The sequence below is a fragment of the Semicossyphus pulcher genome, unplaced genomic scaffold, assembly GCF_022749685.1.
Source record: "Semicossyphus pulcher isolate SPU_LCO1_2020_fin unplaced genomic scaffold, fSemPul1.0.p SCAF_8, whole genome shotgun sequence".
NCBI lineage: Eukaryota > Metazoa > Chordata > Actinopteri > Labriformes > Labridae > Semicossyphus > Semicossyphus pulcher.
In genome coordinates, this window is record NW_027211759.1 from 30,406,044 (window position 1) to 30,426,532 (window position 20,489).

General features: G+C 37.7%; 2 protein-coding genes across 4 annotated transcripts; one reads left to right on the forward strand and one right to left on the reverse strand.

Moving 5' to 3' along the window:
* Positions 1 to 970: 970 nt before the first annotated feature.
* On the forward strand, positions 971 to 4,773 carry arl2bp (ADP-ribosylation factor-like 2 binding protein). Of its 2 annotated transcripts, none has more exons than XM_069687294.1 (7): positions 971 to 1,048; positions 1,424 to 1,493; positions 2,308 to 2,369; positions 3,070 to 3,176; positions 3,300 to 3,385; positions 3,608 to 3,704; positions 3,824 to 4,773. In XM_069687294.1, exons 1-7 carry the CDS (start codon positions 1,030 to 1,032, stop codon positions 3,920 to 3,922), a joined length of 540 nt encoding a protein of 179 aa, XP_069543395.1. In that variant the 5' UTR covers positions 971 to 1,029; the 3' UTR covers positions 3,923 to 4,773. The 2 variants fall into 2 exon arrangements, with proteins under 2 accessions (XP_069543395.1, XP_069543396.1); XM_069687295.1 differs by having other exon boundaries at positions 3,608 to 3,723; positions 3,824 to 3,858.
* On the reverse strand, positions 4,684 to 16,881 carry pllp (plasmolipin). Of its 2 annotated transcripts, XM_069687293.1 has the most exons (4): positions 16,322 to 16,881; positions 8,312 to 8,485; positions 7,575 to 7,691; positions 4,684 to 6,761 (listed from the first exon to the last, which is right to left on the reverse strand). In XM_069687293.1, the coding sequence occupies exons 1-4, from the start codon at positions 16,484 to 16,486 to the stop codon at positions 6,654 to 6,656; spliced, it is 564 nt and encodes a 187-aa protein (XP_069543394.1). In that variant the 5' UTR covers positions 16,487 to 16,881; the 3' UTR covers positions 4,684 to 6,653. The 2 variants fall into 2 exon arrangements, with proteins under 2 accessions (XP_069543394.1, XP_069543393.1); XM_069687292.1 differs by having other exon boundaries at positions 6,678 to 7,691.
* Between the last annotated feature and the right edge of the window lie 3,608 nt (positions 16,882 to 20,489).

Below are 20,489 nucleotides of genomic sequence, written 5' to 3' on the forward strand. Positions count from 1 at the left end.
GTTAACAATGTGACGCACTTCATATAAATATATCTAAGCAGACAATATTCTTTAAATAACAGCTGATCTGAACCAATGTAGATACCAAGTGTTAACCGCTATGACCGTAAAGATCTGACTAAACTAAGTAGTAACTACTTTGTGACTGGAGACCACGGAAGCAAGATTAGTCCCAGTAAAGTTGGTGTAAAGAAATTGTTATTCTCCATTGCTTTGGCACGTTTCTTAAAACATTTATCTGCTGAAGACTAATTTCCCAAAACACTTAATTCAGTTAACCTGCAAAAGGCTGTGACCCCAAAGTTTCTGTGATACTGTGCAAGTAATTGCCACAAAAATGGGAGTAATTTTTTTAATCTACTCCTGTTTTCATAACTAAATACCTACTGTACCAGTTATTTTTCTGAAGCTAACCTACTGCTATTTTGTTTTAAAGGGAAACTCTTCATACGCTGAATTCAAGACGCAAACAATACAATAACGAAAAACAGTGGTAATTTACAAAACAGGACACGTTGTTGCTCTGGCCTGTTTAGCCACACTGTACCAACCATTTGCCTAGCAGACTTTGCTGCTACTCCATGTCGATGCAAATTAATGCCTCTCTGCTCTTTCTGACAATTTGATGGACTAGTCTGCATGCGATGATTTACACAATGAATTCATTCTTACTTATTCTGGAGAGTACAACTATTCTACTAAGAATAAAAAGATCTATTTTAATCACATAGACGTATACAACCTATAATTGTTCAAATTTCAGGTAGACCTAATGGGCTAAGTGATTTGCCTTACATGCTCTTAAATATTTGCCAATGCTACCAAAGAATAAACTTGACCTCTTCAACTGTCACTGATATTAAGTTAGTTAAATTAATCGTGTCTCACTAATGTCCTTAGGCAGGAACCAACGTTCACACATTTTGTTTTACCGGACAGAACGCAGAGACGTACGCATGTTCGCCGTTCCCTTGGCAACAACATTACGTTCGCTACTTACCATCCACGTTAAGGACTTGTTTAAAAAACATGGACATCCAGGAACTAAGTAAGTAAATTGAATCAATTTAACTGATATAAGTGCAGGTCAGGGAAGGTGTAACGTACAACTTCAAATCCGGAAAAAGACTAAATATAGCGAGCTAACAACCCTTAACAGTTCATATTCATTGAACGCTAGCATTACATGTGTTTAGCTAACGTTAGCTAACCGTCACTAAGCCAGCCAGCTAACAAACGTTATTATTCAATTACGACCAAAACTAGTTAACTCAAAGCCTTACCTAGCCTAGGATGCCGTTTGGTTGAACGTTGAAATTGGTTTGGTTGTAAAATAATTGGGTATTTTCTAGTTAACTGTTTCATACAACAGATACTTAGATGTAAACAGACGTACTCAGATATTGCCTCTCTCATTTTCCAGAAGTCCGAAACTGTGGAGACAACATCGTAGAAATGGTTGACATGGACGAAGAAAACTTTGCTATTTCCAGGTGGGTTGTTCGGAGCTGTTTTCAAGTCCTTTAAGGGAAGGCCAAATCGGATTTCAAGTCTGTCACAGCAAGTCAGGCTTTATCTCTCTCCCTGTAGGTGAAGAATATTGAGCTTAAAGACTACTGATATCTCCTTAAATAGACTAGTTTACGGACTATTACTAATTAGTAGTTTGTCTGTTAGGACAGACGAGCAAAGGCCAAAAACCTTTATTCTGGGATATAGTTTCATTGGTCTGATAACAAAAGAAAGGAATAACAAAGGGTATTGATGTTGACCTCATAATTTATAATCAGACAAACGGATTTTATCTAAATAAACATGTAAATCTAGGAGAAAGGAAATAACATTACAACACAGCAAATAAATTATAAATTACTAAGTTTATTAAAAATACAAGCTTATATAATGCACACAGTTTAAACTATCAGAGCAATGCATCCACATGATGCTCATCTAGGTAGCAGAGAGGCAGGTGGAGGGGATTTTCCACACTAGCATATGTCTAAGTCAGTGTTCAAAGTGTGTGGTAATTAAGTCTTTTCTATCCCTGTTTTAAGTATTTATTTCGTATTCTTCTGATACTTGACAGGTCAAAACATGAGTCTTGAGTGTTTATCCTCAAGGTTCAAGAGAAGTCTTTAGATTGTATCTCATAAGTCGAGTCCAAGTCAAGATCTCAGTTTTGAGACTTAAGTTTACAACTCTATACAGCAGAATATTATATATGAATGAATGAATGAATGAATGATTGATATACATATAGTTAAAGTCTACCATCATGACATTTATTTCTTGTTTTTCTCCCTTCAGTTCCTCATCTACAGATGCTGAGTTTGATGCTGTTATTGGCTGCATAGAGGAAATCATCATGGGTAGGATTTGTCAAGGTTTTCTAAGAAAATAAATATACAAAGATCCAGTTTGACTTTTTGTGAAAAATAACTTTATGCATCAACATGACAGTACATAGAGATTGTCTATTGTCTGGTGATTTTCTAGAAAATTAAGGCCTCTCTTGCTTTTCAGACATATGTTTTTTAAAGATATTGCAATCAAAAGTATCATCTATTTGCTTCAAACAGTTCAGTCAATCTTTAGCCATATGTATCACTTGCTTTAAATATTTGCCCTTGGAAATGTAAACAAAAGCAGTGTGCAGTTAATGGCTTCGTCTGACACCTACCCCCCGCCAGCAGTTTCAGGCATTAAAAATAACTAATAACTAAAATAGAAATAATCATTCTTGTTGTTGATGGTCTGGTTTGCTTTTGTAGATCATATAGAGTAATCAAAATCTGTTTCAAAACCAGTAAAAATTCCTCACAGGAGCCTTAATTATATGCTGTGAGAGAAATGATGTAGAAGGTACCCATTAGTCCAACACATGTAAAATACTTAATAAAGAAAGGCCAACATTAGCAAACTAAAATTGATCTGTTCTTGAGAACACAGAGGTGTACAGGGCTAAGCGTAGATTCTTAGCCAACTGAAGACAGAAATCGTGAGTGTTTAACCAAAAAATGGTGATGATACTGTAAGTGATGTTCTACATGTCCATAACTTTTTGTTAAGAGGACCAGTTCCAGCAGCTTCAGCAGAGCTTCATGGAGAAACACTACCTGGAGTTTGATGACTCTGAGGAGAACAAGCTTTGCTACACACCCATCTTCAATGAATATGTGAGTTGCAGGACATCTCTCTTTGTCTAATGAATATCCCACATTTGCCTTTAAAGAATATGGTATAGGATTAAATTATGTATCTGACCGAAATTCAACATCACACTCATGGCTGTTGTGCAGGTTGACCTGCTGGAGAAACATCTGGAGCTGCAGCTGATGGAGAAGATCCCCGGCTTCAAAATGAACACTTTCATAGACCTGCTCATGTAAGATGACATAAGTCAAAGCCATTTTATTCCTACTGTTTGTGTGTGCATTTAACGGTGTCATTGAAAGTACCTAGTCAGCTCATTCAGTATTTTCTCTGATTCACCTGTTGTTTGATGCATCTGTTGCTCCAAACATTATTTCTCATGAGGCCACTAGGTGGCACAAAAGTACGCTGAAAATGTGATAAGATTCAGAACATATATCTCTTGAATCTGCAGGCAACATAAGGAAGAGGTGCCGGGAGACATCTTTGACATGCTGCTGACATTTACTGACTTTATGGCCTTCAAGGAGATGTTTGTGGAGTACAGAGCTGTGAGTTGTCTGTAGGCTGGTAAACATTTTTAAAGTTAACTAAGCTAAAATAGGTTTTTAGGAGTCTGGATTGGAATGATTTGCTTTAATCACAGTTGTATGTCTCTGTGTGTTTCCAGGAGAAGGAGGGTCGAGGTCTGGACCTGAGTCAAGGACTGCTGGTCACAGCTCTGATTCCTGCAGGCTCCAAACACAACAGCTGCACTGAATTGCAGTGACACTCAAACTTTGCCTCCTCCTCCATGTGCTTATGTTGTCAGTCGGCCTTCAGAAATTTGTTAACTTGTGGTCTGTGTTTTTTGTGAGTGTGCTCCGATGGTGACTGCTGACTAGACACTTACTAGATCTTCAGTCTGTGCACACATGGCCTCCAATGGAAATTTCATACATGCATTCCTTTATGTTTCATGTGATGGGTGGGATGGGATGAGTTTTAAAGACACTCTAGTTACAGGGTTAAACATGGAAGGTTTGGGCTTCTTAATGCTCCCCAACAACACCAGTGGACAACATGACTACTAGGGATATTCAAATGGATTTAACAGGAATGTGGAGCTAAGACGCCTAATCCTGATTTAACCGTCCTTGTTTTATTCACAATGATCATTAGTTCCGGTTTGTTCTGGGATAAGGAAACATGAACTCTGGTGCTGGTACTGGATTTGTATTTGTGATTTTCATTACATCCTTGTGCTTCTTATGTAAACCAGTGTAAGCAAGGGACACTATTTGATATAACTGAATCTTTGCCTGAAGAAAATAGCAGAACTAATATATGTTTTTTAATTATTTGGTCAGTTTGAAAACTCATCGGATTGAGTTTTGTGCCTGTGAATGTCATTTTTAATGTATATAGTGATTGTTTTTGTGTGTGTGTGTGTGTGCGTGCACACATGTGCGTATGTCTACAATATGAAATAAGATCTTTATTAAAGTTTTAAGTACAAAGTCCAAGTGTTTTCTACATGACAGCTGTAATTGTAAACATATATTTATGTCACTGGTGAAAAATTGTATTAATATTTGTTAGTAAAAACATATTTTCAAATAAACATCAAAAAGCCTGACTTTGAAATCACAAGTTATTTTATTGGAACGTGTGCATGAATGAACCTGGATTTCACTAGTATTCAACTATTTTGTATGAAACAAATTTTATAAAGGCACATACAACAGTAGTTGAGCACTATATGATGTTAATTAGATACATATTTAAACACTCCCACATGATGTTTGAATCATTAAAGGGATCTGCAGAACAATGTTACTATATATTCAGTACATTTCATCCCATTCTGTATATTTATCATCAGTGTTTTGGCTTGGTCCATATTGAGACATTATTTTTCTATATGAGCTGAAATATTCAGAGAGGAAATCAAAATGGATTCTGTAAGACACAGATACAACACATTCATTCATTCTACACTATCTGCACTGTCATGTCAGGTTAGGGGTCTTAACATAAGCAAAACAGAAAGCTTTCACAGGAGTCAAGCCTGTACAGTACAGGCTTAACACTACAGTACCGACCAGCCGAACCAATACTCTGTAAACAAGAAATATTAAACAGAATTTTAACAATAAGTAATTAATTATTTGTGTGATTTCCTAATGACACAATATGCTAAGAAATGTTTAAAGTCTTTGGTCAGGCTCTCAAGATGAGACAGGGACGAAAACATAAAACACTAAACGGCGGAAATCTAACATCACTAAATAAGGACCAAGGACAAAACAGCAGTATACACTAATAATGATATTTTAAAGCAGTTTTTAAAACTAATATCATCAAAGTAGATCCCCTGGTAAAAACACAATACATTTTACAATATTCTTTTATTACTAATATTTTGGTAAATGTTGGTAGTATGGTACTGTAAAAAAAATATATATAAAAAAGTCACATTTAATCCCCTCTTTAGTTTTATTTTGTTTATTAATTTTAAAGTATCTCTAAAGCAGGGCAACCTTATATTTAATATATATATAGGCCTATATATGTCCACTTCATGCAGAGTTGGGAGGATTGATACAGCCAGCTAGTTAGATTAGCTTAGCTCAGCACAGGGAATTAGCTTGCCTGGCTGCGAACAAAGGTCACAAAACCCACCTTTTAGCACTCTTAAGATAATTAATTATCATGTCATAACTTGTTTGTTTAATCTGCATAGATACTAAAGTGTAAACACAAGTTTGAGTTTTTTTGTTTTTTTGTTAGCTAGGACAAAATTTCAGTCCTCCTAGCCAAGAAATGAGCCATGAGTAGCTAATAACTCAGTCCCTTTAGAGAAATATTGTGTAGGGATACAGTATCGAGAGCTACATTTAATGTGGATAATCCAGCGCTGATATATACGGAAGCCTTAGCAGACATACATCCATGCATTTTAATCATCTCTCAACTTATTTTTCCCGTTATCTCGAGATATCAAAGCTCCTTTTCTCGTGATAATGGGATCATTTTCCAGCGATCTAGAAAACAGAACAACAGGCTGGTCACTGTGTTATTTCAGACTACAACAGGCCATGCTGCCATTGCTCACCCTAATGAGGTAAGGTAAACCTGTTTCTATGTTCGTTTTGTGCTTTTACAACTCTGGGGATACGAGTTATGATCATCTGATGTTATGGTGGTGCCGCGTCGTTACCTTGTGATAACGTGATAAATAAGTCGAGATCTCAAGAACCAGCGACCAGAAATAACTCACAGGAAAATGGAATAAATAAAATGTATGGATGCATGTCTGCTCAGGGCTTCCGTAGATTTAGAAATTATTCTCATAATGTGAAATTAAAGGTCTACCAAGTTTGTCTGAAACTCAGTAGACTCAATATTGTGATCACACCAGAGTCAACAGTTGTTTTCAAGTGACTGTAATTACATTCAGGGGAAAGGAAACATGACTTTTCATGACTTTTTCCTGGTCAGCATCACAAGTTTAAGTCCTATGTCGGCACTGTGTTGGTGGCAGCGTTTCCTCCATCTCCCTTCCAGTCCAAATAGGAGAAAAATGCACTGGCACCATACGCCACTGTAACCACAGCACCAAAGAACTGAAGATAGACATCGACAGGGGGACAAGAAAGAAAATATCACACCTTAATGACATCATGGAGCAGAGCAAAGGTCTCAAATCTTCAACAGGACACATAAATCACAGATAAATTTACATCTTTATGTGTTCACACAGATAAAGATTCCATATACTTGTTTTTAAATAGCTTTTACAGTCACCTTATAGGGCATTAATCCCGCGTTCCTCCAGAGGGGCAGTAAAATGTTACTGATAAGGGTTTGTGATAGGGCAGGGTGTTTCTAAATGCTACTGTAGCTGTAAACCAGCATGGACTTTAACCTGCTGAAGAGACTATAAATGTTAGTAATCTTTGTGCCAGTGTGCAAGTTTTTGTCTCTCACACACAAACACACATACGGCACACACTGCCCTACATCCACCTCACACTCCTGTGTTTCATTGAACATTTACCCCTGTAAACAGCAGAACGTACTTCTACACTCCCAATCACATGACATTCCTGTGAGCCATTAAAAGCCTCACCCTCCATCTTTACTATGCCTCTTTTTTTAGTTTTGTGTGTGTGTACCCGACACAGCCCAGCAGGTAAACTTGCCAACAGAATCACACCAAGATAACAGTGTAAGGGAGGCTAAACATTGTAACTGGGCCTGGTGTTCATCACCTGATGCCTGAATGAGTGAGGCCTGGATTTTTGTCTATTGATCAAACTTTTTTTTTCCTTTGACAGATATTTCCATTTGCAGACACTTGATCCCAGATGAATCCCCAGAGTATTTCTTGCACATTTAAGCAGTTCTTTGTGTTTGAGTGGTGTCGCGCGTCTTACAGCAGCGGCTGCGAAGTGTCCAAAGAAAATGGTTGACCCGAATGGATGCACAGACGCTGCGTTGGCCAAGAAGGCAGTCAGATAGAGGACTGCTGCTATGCTGTTATACCCCATCACCTGTTAAAAGAGGAAAAACATTAGCTAACCACCATCAAAGCTTCCCCTGTTTTTTGTTGCACTCTTTTCTGTTGTTTTTCCCCCCTTTTGCACCTCGTCTAAATCTTGCCTCCTTATCTCCTTGGTTTGTTATTCTTCTTAAACTGCTGCCCTGGTGTTCTCATCTCATGGCCTGATTCATTGTCCTATTTTCTAAGCCTCTTATCATTAGATCAATGAGCCCTGATATTTGACAGTTAGTCTTCAATCTGAATCCTGAAGCATCTTCTGGTTTCTAATCCATTTATCAATGCGTTAATATCCAAAAGCCCTATGCTCCTGCATAGGAGAGACATTATGTCTCACTAAAGTGTGCCTTATGAGCCAGTTTGTGCTTGAATGCAACTAATATAAGCTGCACTGGGAGAATCTGAGTGTTAGTGGTATCATTTCTAAGGGTCCTAAAATTATACTTCCTGCTAAAATTAGAACTGTTTTGGTGGTTTCTCAACGTGTAAGTGGTTTGAAGGCAGCAGGATATTTTTGAGTGACTTTAGAAATGTATTAAAATAATTCTTAATCATTGATAATTATTTTTACATTCATTAAAGAGCTCTCTCATTGTTCTGGTCCTTCCCTACCGTCAGGGGCCAGGGGACAAAGGTGAGATTTTGCTGGACGCCAAATAGTATCATGAAGAAGAGGATGGTGGTGAGGATCCACAGAGTGACAGCCACAAACATCACCCAGCCGTACACTGGCAATATTGTGTAGGGGGCGCTGGCTATTAACGCCCAGTGGAGCAGCCCCAGACCCTGGAGAGAAGAGAGACAGACAGGAAGACAAACAAAATTAAAGACAAACAAAGTGGGAAAATTACTTGACTAAAGAGAAACAATTCAGCTGTTCATCTGTAACAATTAATTATAAAATGTGTAAAGTGTGTTAATGAGACTGCTTTGGGGGCAGGTTCACGCATTTTAAAAATCTGTCTAAATACAAAATCCACATGTCCATAAAAAGCATTATTATTGGGATCTTCCTCCCCTCCTACTTGCCGCGTATTGAGCTCCTCTTAGTGTTAATCCTTGTTCTATGCATAATGAAGTAGGCATCTTCAAAAGTTTGTCTTTTACCTGCATTGATCCATTTTTTGCCATTTGGGGGCAGCACAACAAGCTGCCAGCTAAATAAAGAGACATTCTGTTGACACTGCTAACAGACAGTTGCCTATTTACACATAAAACACAAAGAGCAACATTAGCAGTTCCTGGAGTCGTGTTTCTGTTCGGCCGATGAACTTTTACTTGTGTTTTGATCTCTTGCAACTCCTGAGGAAAAGGCATAGCACTTTAGCCGCTCTACTGCGTTCACAGGCTAGTACCTAACTTAGGCTTGTAGCTCAAAACAGGAGAGTTGTGTAATAATGATCTGCTGTTATTGGGCGAGAGGCTGGTACACGCTGATCGCCAGTCAATTACAGGGCTGACTGATAGAGACAGACTGTAATTTCTACCTCTCTCAAATTACACAATTTTATTTGACCCATTGTTTATTTAAAAATATTAGTGGGAGCAGCATAAGGTATACATTCCTCTCTCTCTTTTGCTTGTGTTTTACAGAAGCAACTTCCTCTGGGACTGTTAAACGAAGCCAACAAAGAGACTGCCAAAACCATTTACTTGAGACTTTAAAGGCCCATATTAAGTTGAGATAAACATATTTACAGCCTGTTACGAAAAACCTTTTTTTGCCTCTATAGTTCATTTCGTCATTCATGACAACTGTAGGGGGGTGTAAGGGTTGTGGTTGCTTCAAGTAACAGATGGATGCTGCTAGCTGTTGGCCCAACTAATTCCTGTCACAACAGGAAAGGTATGACAAAAGGAACCACAAACAGACAATTTGTCAGGCTAAAGATATGGCTTGTTGTATGGTTAAACTTACTAAACCGTCTGTGCTCCAGATTTTTCAATGAGTTAAATTCTATGATTATGTTATTTATATGTTAGCACTTATAACCGGCCGTGTCTGTGCTCACAATACCTGGTGTGTTAGCTTGCTAGATGACTAGTGACTTAGTAAGTAAATGAATAAGCCTTGGGAATAGGCTGTTGAACTGTATTACATTGTTTGCTAAGCTCAACCCTCTGACCAAATATGTTCACTTCTGCTTCCAGGAAACCAACATACTGTTGCAAACATCAGTCCAGTCTTCCAGTGTTGTTATACAGTAAATGGATTCATCATGCTGCTTTTGTGTTATGATGTCATAACTTTATTTTCCTTTTTTGGGGTTTTGTCACAAAGTGTGACACAATAAGAAATGGTCTGCACTGCACTGCAATTAGACTGAGATAGTTTTATCTACATACTAACGTCCACACAAGCACTGAAGCTGGAGAGACTAAAGCTACTGTTTGAGGTGAACAGGCCGCCTATGCCTGTATTTGAATGTGTACGGGCTTTCCTGTCAATGTTGTCAAAAATCACATTTCTTAGTATTCTAAAGAGGTGAACCTTCAGTTCCAGATGAGGAGGACTGATTAGAGTGTTGTAAGACCGTCATGAAACTAAGAAACCAACTTAAAGCCATGATAGTAGCTGTTTGAGGCTGTATTGTACACTGCAATGCTTTTAGCTAAATACAAATGCTATATGGCAATGCGGTTGAAATGACAGGGCTCACATGCTAGCTGCTGAAATGTTTACCGCCTAAGTTGAGTTTATTTACGTGCTAAAATTAGCTATTTAGTTCTAAACACAGTGTACAGCAGAGTATGATGGGAACATTTTGACCTGATAAATAACTAAGGAATGACCAGCGTGATTACAATTCTTTCTAAACATGAATATGTGAACCAAATTTCAGGGCAAACCAGCCGATAGTTTGTGTAGACATTTCAGTTAAATCCACAAACGTGCTGGTGGTACAGCAAAAGTCAGGGCATGATTAAAGCAAGTAGGATTCATTACATTATTCCACAGTATGGCAGTTTTTCAAAGTTCAAAATCGGCAAAAAGGGTTGGAAAGTATCGGCATATTGGATATTAGCAAAAAATCCAATATCGTGCATCCCTACATTAAACGTGAGCCGTCATCCAGACAGAAACCACACAAGGCTCCTCTTTTTGCCCCTGGGTCTGTCTGCTTGTGTCCCATGAGAGAGGGCATGAAAGGACAGACTATTATGAATGCCGAGATCCCATTTCACTTTTTACACACCTGATACACACACACAGTGCATACTGTGACGTTGACCTTTACAAAGCACCTGTCTTAACAAAGCACCTCTATATTCTGGATGAGAGGAACAGCAAATAACCTGAACTTCTTGCCTGAAACTGTTTAATGTGGACCAACAGCTGGAGTCAAGTTTGTTGTCTCACTTTGTTCATACATGTTAAGTAATACAGCTAGGGCAGCAAGGATTATGACACAACTATCAGTGCAAGAGGAACCTTAAATAAAACTTAGCCTAAGTGTCCAACGCTTTTTTTAAAATGATCACTAAATGTAAATTAATGACTCAGAAAAAAGTGAATGGATGGAGTAAATGTCTATCTTTTTACTGCCCGTGTTCAAGCTGCTATAAAGTTAAACCAGGCACTAGGTGACAGGTTCCAGTATTTATATATTATGCAAATGTGTTTTATAATGCAGTATGCATGGGGCCTTTTATTTATTAATATTTTATAGGGAGCAGTTTGAAACAGGAAACCAGCTGCTTTTTGAAATTAAAACTTGAGATGAATGAAAGCAGTCACAAAGAAAGGAAGATGTTTGGTTTCAGGAATTTGAGTTTGTCCCTTTTTGCCCTCCAGGTAGCCTATTATTGTTGCCAAAGTCTTTAAAGGGAAACTGGAAAATGATGTTGCCATACACACCTCAGTACTTGATGCTAGACAACATAACATTTAACGATCAGGTCAACTGATTTTCATTTCATGTTCCTCAATCTGTCTAGATAACATCTCACTCTGTTCTCAACTCTGTTTGTAATGCAGGTTAAGTAAAACACACACAAACACATACACGCACACACACACACACACACACACACACACACACACACACACACACACACACACACACACACACACACACACACACACGAAAATCTGTTCTTTGAGGGTCAGACAAAAAGCCCACTGAAACAAACAAACCTTTCAAAATAAAAGGGTTACTGTGGAGAACTGTTTTACACCAACTTTCACTGAGCTTTGTGTGACAAGTCAGACCAGTAGAAATAATCTCCTCTGGATAGGACTTTGTTTTAGACTTAAGTTCTTCAAAGTAAATCTGCAAAGTGTAATGCACCACCACCACGACCCAACTCGCAAAACAGAGCAACATACTGAAAGTAGAATTAGCCAGTATCACAAATATTTGGTTTTTAACCTTTATGTATTCGGTATTCAGGCTTACTGATCAGGCGTTTCACATTCGTACATTGATAAGGGAGGTACCACGCTTTACAGCCTCTACTGTTTGCACTGCAGCAGAAGATATAACATAGAATATATGGGACACTATAAGTGTGTATTATTATGTATTATACTGTACAACAGTTAGTTCCGAACAAGTAATCTCATTGGATAAGAGGAATTCAGTGCTGATATTGAGAACATCATTGGGACTTTTCACTCTGTGTATTACTCCGTCTCAGCCATGTGTTCTGAATACTGTTGATTAACATACAGCAGACTGTGTATGTTTACATTTATCAAACTGGTACTTCACACAGCAGACTCTGACTTCACTGGTTAATGATGAATCAAAACCTACGGATAAATGTACATAATAAAAAAACTGCTGATCTGTGGTAACCTGTAGACAGTGCAGGAGAATGTTTGGGCTGCTTGGCAACAAAACTCTAAACTGGTAAAGCAAAAAAATATCTGTTGTTTAATCTGTATGCCGCTTGCATAACTGCATATCATTACATCATTTACTCCTGATGTTGTTGAGTCAGGTCCAACTCAATCACCTAATAGCAATGGCTTGCCTTTCTACTTAAACATAGCCATTGAAACTAACTCTGAAAAATACAAATAATCAACATAAAAGGCAAAATGCTGAAATAATTTCAAAGTTCAGAAATAGATAAATGTTCTTGATAACAAGAAAACCAAGGTCAAAAACGTTCATCTCCCTGTTTAGACTGCTTCTGAAGCCTGTGGGCGTGGTTAATCACATAGTCATCTGCTCTGGTATGCACACAACACGGCACATGATAATCAGCGTGGTGCAGCCTTTATCAGCATGTTTGAGGCATCTGAGTCAGAATCAGAGGAGAAGGTAGGGGCCCTGACATCTGAAAATATTCCTGTCAACGCTTCACTGAATGGTGAGTTACAAAAGGCTCTGCTAAACACGTCACAGTTAGCAGTTAGCATGCACATGCAAATTTAGCTGAGATGCCGAAAGTTTGCAGACATTATTGCGTAATTTTCATAATAAATAGCCCACTTGAGCATTACCACGCCCACTTTAAACACAATATCAAAAAAAAGAAACTACAATATATTGGTCTTGGATTGAAACTAATTTCTAATAGATGCTTACTATCATGTCGAGAAACCCTAATTTGCATAGTGAGAGGTTTATTGTGGATTTCGGTTTTTACAGGCCTTAAGTGTTAATTGAACTCTTGCTAATTTATTACTCTCAGCATTTGCTGCTATAATCTTACTTGGTTTGATAGGACCAGTAATTTATAACGTAACTTAATAGGTTGTTAAATAGGTAGATATTAGGCTAATCGCTCCGATGTTGTTTGCAGTGCAGTTTCGTTGCACAGCAGGCAGCCATAGGCTAGTACTCTACCTGCCCCGACCAATGACTACAGTCTATGGCCCTGAGAGATGCAGTGAGCAGCAAGCTACTGAACATAGTCATCATTTAGCAGCTAATAGGCCTAGCCAGATATTTTCCTTAGGATTTGGTCGAGAACAAAGCTAAAACAAAGTATTTCGGTTATTGGACAGTTAGTCAAATGCTAAATGGTCAACAAATGCAGCTTTCTTTTAAGCTTTAAACTTTAAAACTCTACAAAAAGGTCCTGTTTAGTTAATTTTTTTGTGTAGCCTATGACCTTTTACACTCTATGGTACAATTATTTTCACACTTTACTGAAAAGCAATTTAAACAAAGCAACTTTCATTAACTGGGAACAATAGTAAGTAACATTTAACACCAACAGCAAGAAAATCAAGGTGTATGCACAGGGCTCATTAGATCTTGGTGTAAAGATCTGATTGATTGATTGATTAATTGATATCTTTACTTAGAACATGTTAGAATAAAAGTAAAATAAAAGTCTAAACAAGAAAAGCATTGGAAAATATAAAAAGTAAATGTAAACAAAAATATCCACTGCCATATTCAACACAAAGCAATCAGTTCATGTTCGAAAAGGAGTAAGATGAAGTATATTTTTTCCTAACCCTTATCTACTTTTCAACAATAACACAAATATACACCATAGTAGAAAAAATAAGTACAGAAATTAATCAATTTCATAAGCTATGACAATCTTTCCTCTTCTCAATCGTTTGAACAGAATTAAGTTTATGCTTTGCTTGAGTTCGATGTTCAAACAGTTCCACAAATTCACCCCACAGATGGTTATGTTTTCTCTTCATTGTTGTGCGAGCACAGAGTGTCTTTACATTAAGGTTTCCCCTTTAATTGTAACCCCCCTCTCTGTTGAAAAACATCTTTTGAATATTAGTTGGAATTGGTTTCTTGCTTTTTACATATTTGTGCTGTGTTAAATTCTACAAGATCCATAAACTTCAACACACGTGATTTTAAATACAGTGTGTTGGTGTGTTCGTGGTATCCCACATTGTTCACTATCTTTATTGCTATTTTTTGTAACGTGCATAATGGCTGGCAACACAGGAGGTAAGGTACATCTGCTGTCAGGTAGTAGTTTACTATTCCTGTTTTATTTAAGAAAAGCCTGTAAACAAACTCACACTACCAGAAACACTCACCATAGGCCAAGGTTGTTGATATTCTTAAAAACTTGGGCTGAAAAAATGTTATCTGAACTTGTCATTTGTAAAAGAAATGTTAAGGCAAGCTCAGTAAAATTGAGTAACTAATTTAGTGGGTTAAGCTTTGTAGTCTTTACTCAAATGTCACCTGCCACACCTCACAAACATACTCTACTGCCTTCTAATACCTAACTGGATCTACTACTACAATACCACCAAAGGCCAATAAAGCTCTCACACATGGCAGAGGTGACAAATGTTTAACAAAAATCACCCAGAGTGAACATTAACTGTGGTCCCTTTGTCCTTGAAGACTGAGCTGTAGGTGCAGTGTAGTAACAGGATTGTGAGAGTGGTGTGTGAGGAGGGGACGGAGACTTCATGGGACAAAGGTCACCTGCACCTGTCAGTCATCTAGCCAGCCGGTCACATGACCTCTATGTGGACAGAGCTCAGCGCAAATAAATCAGTGGAGGGTGAAACTCAATTCAATCTTACAAGGAAACATCAGAGCAACCAAACCTGTCAAGCTCACAATCACAATCAAATCTTTTAAAAAGTGTGTGAACACACTTCCTTATTTCTCAGCTCAGTTCCAGACTGACCTGGTAACTGTGTAACTGTGCTGGAGCTCTCTGCCAGGCCGAGGCTCTGACCAGTGACAGCCATGGTTCTTATTCATGGATAGTCATGACATTCATGGTGCACAAAGGGAACCTTGTGGACATGCATTCAAATTCATGTGAAGGTAAACAGATAATTTTATCTAAAGCTGCTGCAGCTTTGACAGTAATTTCCTCAGTTTATCAAATAGTGTAGTTTCCATTTAACTTGTGCTAAACAAGTAAAACATTTAATTTTTTATTCAGCAAGCTTTTCATTTCCTGGTCCTTATTTACTCACTCTTTTTCAACAATTTGTTTTCCAATTTGAACATATTGGTGATGCTGTTGTCTGATAGTAAAACATGACAGGGAGTTTTTTCATTTGTTTATCAGGCTATTAAATCAAAACAAACCAACTTATATGCATAAAATAAGAGTATTGCTACCATCAAGGAGTTAAAAGATAAGTCTTGTGATATTATATATTTTTTCATTGTCAACAAAGAATTTAAAAAGACTTAAACGTTTCCTGTCTAACCACAGCTTCATTTATAACATAAATCTGCAACATGAACTTCTATAAATACACTCATGTTGATCATAGGCACTGTATTTTATTTTAAGTTGCACCTACATAAATCTAGTCGATGTAAATAGTCTCTAGTGCCACAAACGTGTATTAATCCGCAGCTGAAACTAATCCCAATCAAACACACTCTAACTTTTGTTTGAGTGACATTGGCTAAAGGCTACAGTGTTCAAAAATGCATTTTGGACCTTTTTTTTTTTTAAAGATGTCTTCAAAGGAAAAACTGGACCTGAGAACCACAGACAGTGGAAGGTAAGAAGTCAGAAAAACTATTGGTAGACACATCAACATTGATTGTTGTTTTGGGAATAAAACAACAGAATAAAGCATGAATCCAGCAATGATTTCAGCCAGGAAAAGAAAAAGAAGAGAAAGGAAAGAACAGATGATTAGTTAGTAATAAGGTCAGTTAAATACCGTAAACACAGAACAGTGTGTTGGTTACGTACCATTTCAACCATCATGAGGATGGCTGGGATGCTTTGGATAAAAGACACGTCCATCCTGATGGCAACACTAGAAGCCAGCCCTCGGAGGCTGTTGCCCCCCTGCTGAGACGTCTGGGCGTTGGAGGTTCCAGTCTCTGTGGTAACCTTGGATGGGAATTCTGCCATGATTACACAACTTATCTGAAGATTGTCGCACCAACAAAAAACTACTTGAAGATGGAGTCAGCCTCAGAATAAACGTCTGTGATGAAAGTTTTCACTCCTCCAACAGTTTTTACTCCTCAAAAAATACCTGAACGTTGGGATTCAAAAACCATCGACCACATGCACGGATGGTAAGCAAAAACCCCAAAAGTAAACTTCAGCAGTGTACAAAACACAAAAAATACACAAACAGAAATGCACAAAGTCCAGAGAGTTAAATAAAAAAGTAAACAGTCAAAGATTTAAAGGGCCCTCCAAGGAAACCTCCAGTTTCAGTTATCCGGCGTTTCCTCTCCACCTGCACTGACAGGTGTCAAATGGTGTGTGCGTCTCTATAACTTAACTCTCTCTCGCCCTCTCTCTCTCTCTCTCTCACACACACACACACACACACACACACAGACACACACAGCCACTCACACATACTGAAAGTTTCGTCATCCTCTCCCTATTGGCTTTAGTCTCTCTCTCTTTTACCATCTCTATTTCCTCCTGGTACCTCCCATATGGCTCACAGAGGCCTCTCGACTGAGTGACTCATTAACATGTTTGAAAACTGGGAGGAGAGGTGCTTAGTGACGCTCTGTTGGTGTGTGTGTCTGTGTGTGTGCATGTGTGCGCCTGTTTGGTATGTGCATATCTTTCACATAGATATGTACTACAGAACTGAGTTTTAAAAATTCTATATAAGGCTTGATGGGAAGATAATCTTTAGCTAAATTGCTAAATCCTACAAGCCATTGGATCAAAGTGAGGAAGAGTTTGGTGTGCTGGTATTTAAATGTGAAACTGGTTGAAAACTTTTACATTCTAATGTATTTGGTTAATCTAATGTGAAGCCTTCAAAAAATCAAAAATTAATGAACAAATAAAAAATAAACCTAAAAAAGATATAACAGAAAAACCATAATTCATCACAACACTAACATCATAAAATATGTCAACATTATAAATATCTCATAAAATATATATACAGTAAAACATGAAACATACAAAACCACAATAGCTAGAAAACTGCCGTGGATATAACTTAACTCAACTCAAACTTTATTTATAGAGCACATTTTAAACAACCATTTAAACTGATGAATAATGATATCATATAAATTCATACCTTTCATTGCCTTATTTTTGTTTTAAGTTGAAGTCACTTTTCTACAGTGTTTGACAGCAAAGTTGTATTTCAGTCATTCGTAAACATGATATTCCGGAAACGGAAATGAGCACTTCTTCGACGATAGAAAAGATTATTGTCAGAAGTGAGATTCGAACCCAAGCCTCCAGGGGAGACTGCGACCTGGATGCAGCGCCTTAGAGAAGAAGGTTACAATATATAGATACAGTTACATTTATTGCCATATTCTAACAATTTATTATATTTTTACATCGCCATTTCGGAGTCAAGCTGGAACATCTCTAAACGGTGGCCCATCGGCACCAGTGGGTCAACTTTGTACATGCCATCTGCTTGTGTTTTCGTAGTAGGACACACCTGCCAACGTTTTAAACCCATAAAATCGTTTTTGCAGTTTTTAATGGCAGCTACATAATTACAATTGTTATCACATTGATGTATTATTTAAAGATAAGAGTTGTAGGTATGACATAAAATATAAGTCACCGACCGGAACCGAACTCATGACGTTCGGGTTATATGGCTGTAAGCACGCGATTAGCAAGGTGTTACTATTTACTGGCCTTTTGCTCCCTCTGGTGGTGTTTTAGGTTTAGTGTTTGTAAAACCTTCCTACAGCTACATGTTTAGGTATCCCTGTCAGCTTATACACAATGAATTCCTAACGCTGCGTTAAATATGAGCTACTTATTTTATACTTGTTATCTCTCTTTTTTTTTTTTGTCAGATCCAGCATCAAAGATTTAGTAGACAAACCTGGTTCCCTTTGAGTATGCAGGAGCAAACTTGACAGGTAAAAACGTTGGATTCAAGGCAATAACCTAAACCAATATGTGGAAGATAATGCCTAGGATGAAAGGAATTATTTTGTATGAATGACTTTATACATGTTACTTAATCAGGCATACACTTACATTTCACATGATTTTGTCACGACTGATGATTTGTTTGGCTGCTTTTACATGAATCATTTTGAGCAATTACTATTTGAACCACTCATTGTGAAAGTATTGGGTAACTAAATGTAATCTATTAAGCACACATGAGTAATCTCTCTGTACTCTTCTCCTCCCACTTGTTATCGGGAAAGACGACATTTCGCAGGAACCCGACTTCTCACTAACAGGGTGAGATTGGGTGTGCTTCCTGATTTCTATTGTTCCTACCAGTTACAGTGAATTATTTGCTGCTTTTTACGAGTTTCCTAACTGCAGGGAGAAGATAATATTTATTGGTTAATTTCCAGCCCACTGTGGTCACACTGATTAAATGCTTCTCCTGACTTTCACCTCTCTGTCATAATAGCACGCACACAAAACAACCGTATGCTATATGCTCAGTAGAAGCAGAGGAGGGAAATAAGGATTCAAAAATACTCTTAGACAGTGTGAGCATACAAGGTTCGGTCATGTTAACTTACATAGAGTCCAAAATAAAAAGTGAACTTTAGCATCCTTCATTAAAAAATGACATTTCTCCTACAAAGGAACTAAAAAAATGTGTGGAAAATGGATGTAAATGTAATATGTATAGCCTGAATCTACAATATGCTGTACCTGGGCCACACAATAAATACGTATTAATGAATTACAATGCTATTATTATTATTTCAGAGGAAGCTAAAGACCCAGCTCTTCCATGGACACCTCTGCACTGATATTGAAACGATTGATGATGATGATGACATTGAGGATGTTGTTGATTAGGATTTTCATGACAATGATGACGATGACTATATTGACCTTGCTGATGTTGTTGATGATGATTAACAAAAAACAAACAAAAACAAAAAAAACGATCGCACTTGAAGCTGTTTGTTGGCTCTTACTGACTTTGTTCCCTCCTGTCTTGATCGTTGCTTGTGTTGAATTAACTCTCAGATGTACGTCGCTTTGGACAAAAGCGTCTGCTAAATGAAATTTTAACATTATAACCTGGGCCACACAATAAATACTTATTAATGAATTAAATATCACCTGTGTGGTAGAATTCTGTGATTTTTATTATCCAATAAGGTGCAGAAAAAAATGACTCATCCAGTTTTTTCTGCAACATAAGATTTTTGTGTCCTTGAAATTGTGCACATTTGATTTTAAACTGTCATGCTGCACATTAGTTTTTAGAAGCTCTTTAGCAATACCATCAACTTACACTGCAAAGACTGTATGGAATATATTTATAGAAAATGACTTTCCTACCGGGAAATTAACTCATTTACTTTGTGAATGTGTCCAAATGCACTTAGGCTACTCGTTTTTGATTACAAACAGGGAACAGGGAAGAAGAAATTGCTTCATCAATAATGTCACTTCCCAGCTGCTGTAGCCCCCACACGAACACCCACAGAGGACTGTAGGATCATGTTAAGTAAGGCCACTGAGGGAGGTGAGGTGGAGTGCATCAGTGTTATAGTGCTGTATGAATACCAGACTATGATGAACACACAGGGAGTATAAGGACACTATCTCGTATTATTCCTGCTCTTTGTGCATATCTGTCGTTTCCTCTTTCTTATCTTGTATTACAAACCTAATGGGGGATTATGATGCGAGTCAAAAATGTGGGTGTGATATGTCCCTTCTGATTCCTGCAGCAACATTATTTGGAGCCTTCTGCAGCTATGACACAGTACATTTAATGAGTTACATTTATGGTTCAAGCGCATTTAGTTCCACAAAATCTTACACAATTGTTAAACTGAATTAAATATACTTTAAAACTTAAACCTTTGGAAAAAAGATGCCTCATTTCAGAACAGTGAGGAGGTGGTTTGTTAGGCTTTGTATGAAGACCAGAAACAGGTGGAAAAAAATTACAATGGATCTGTCT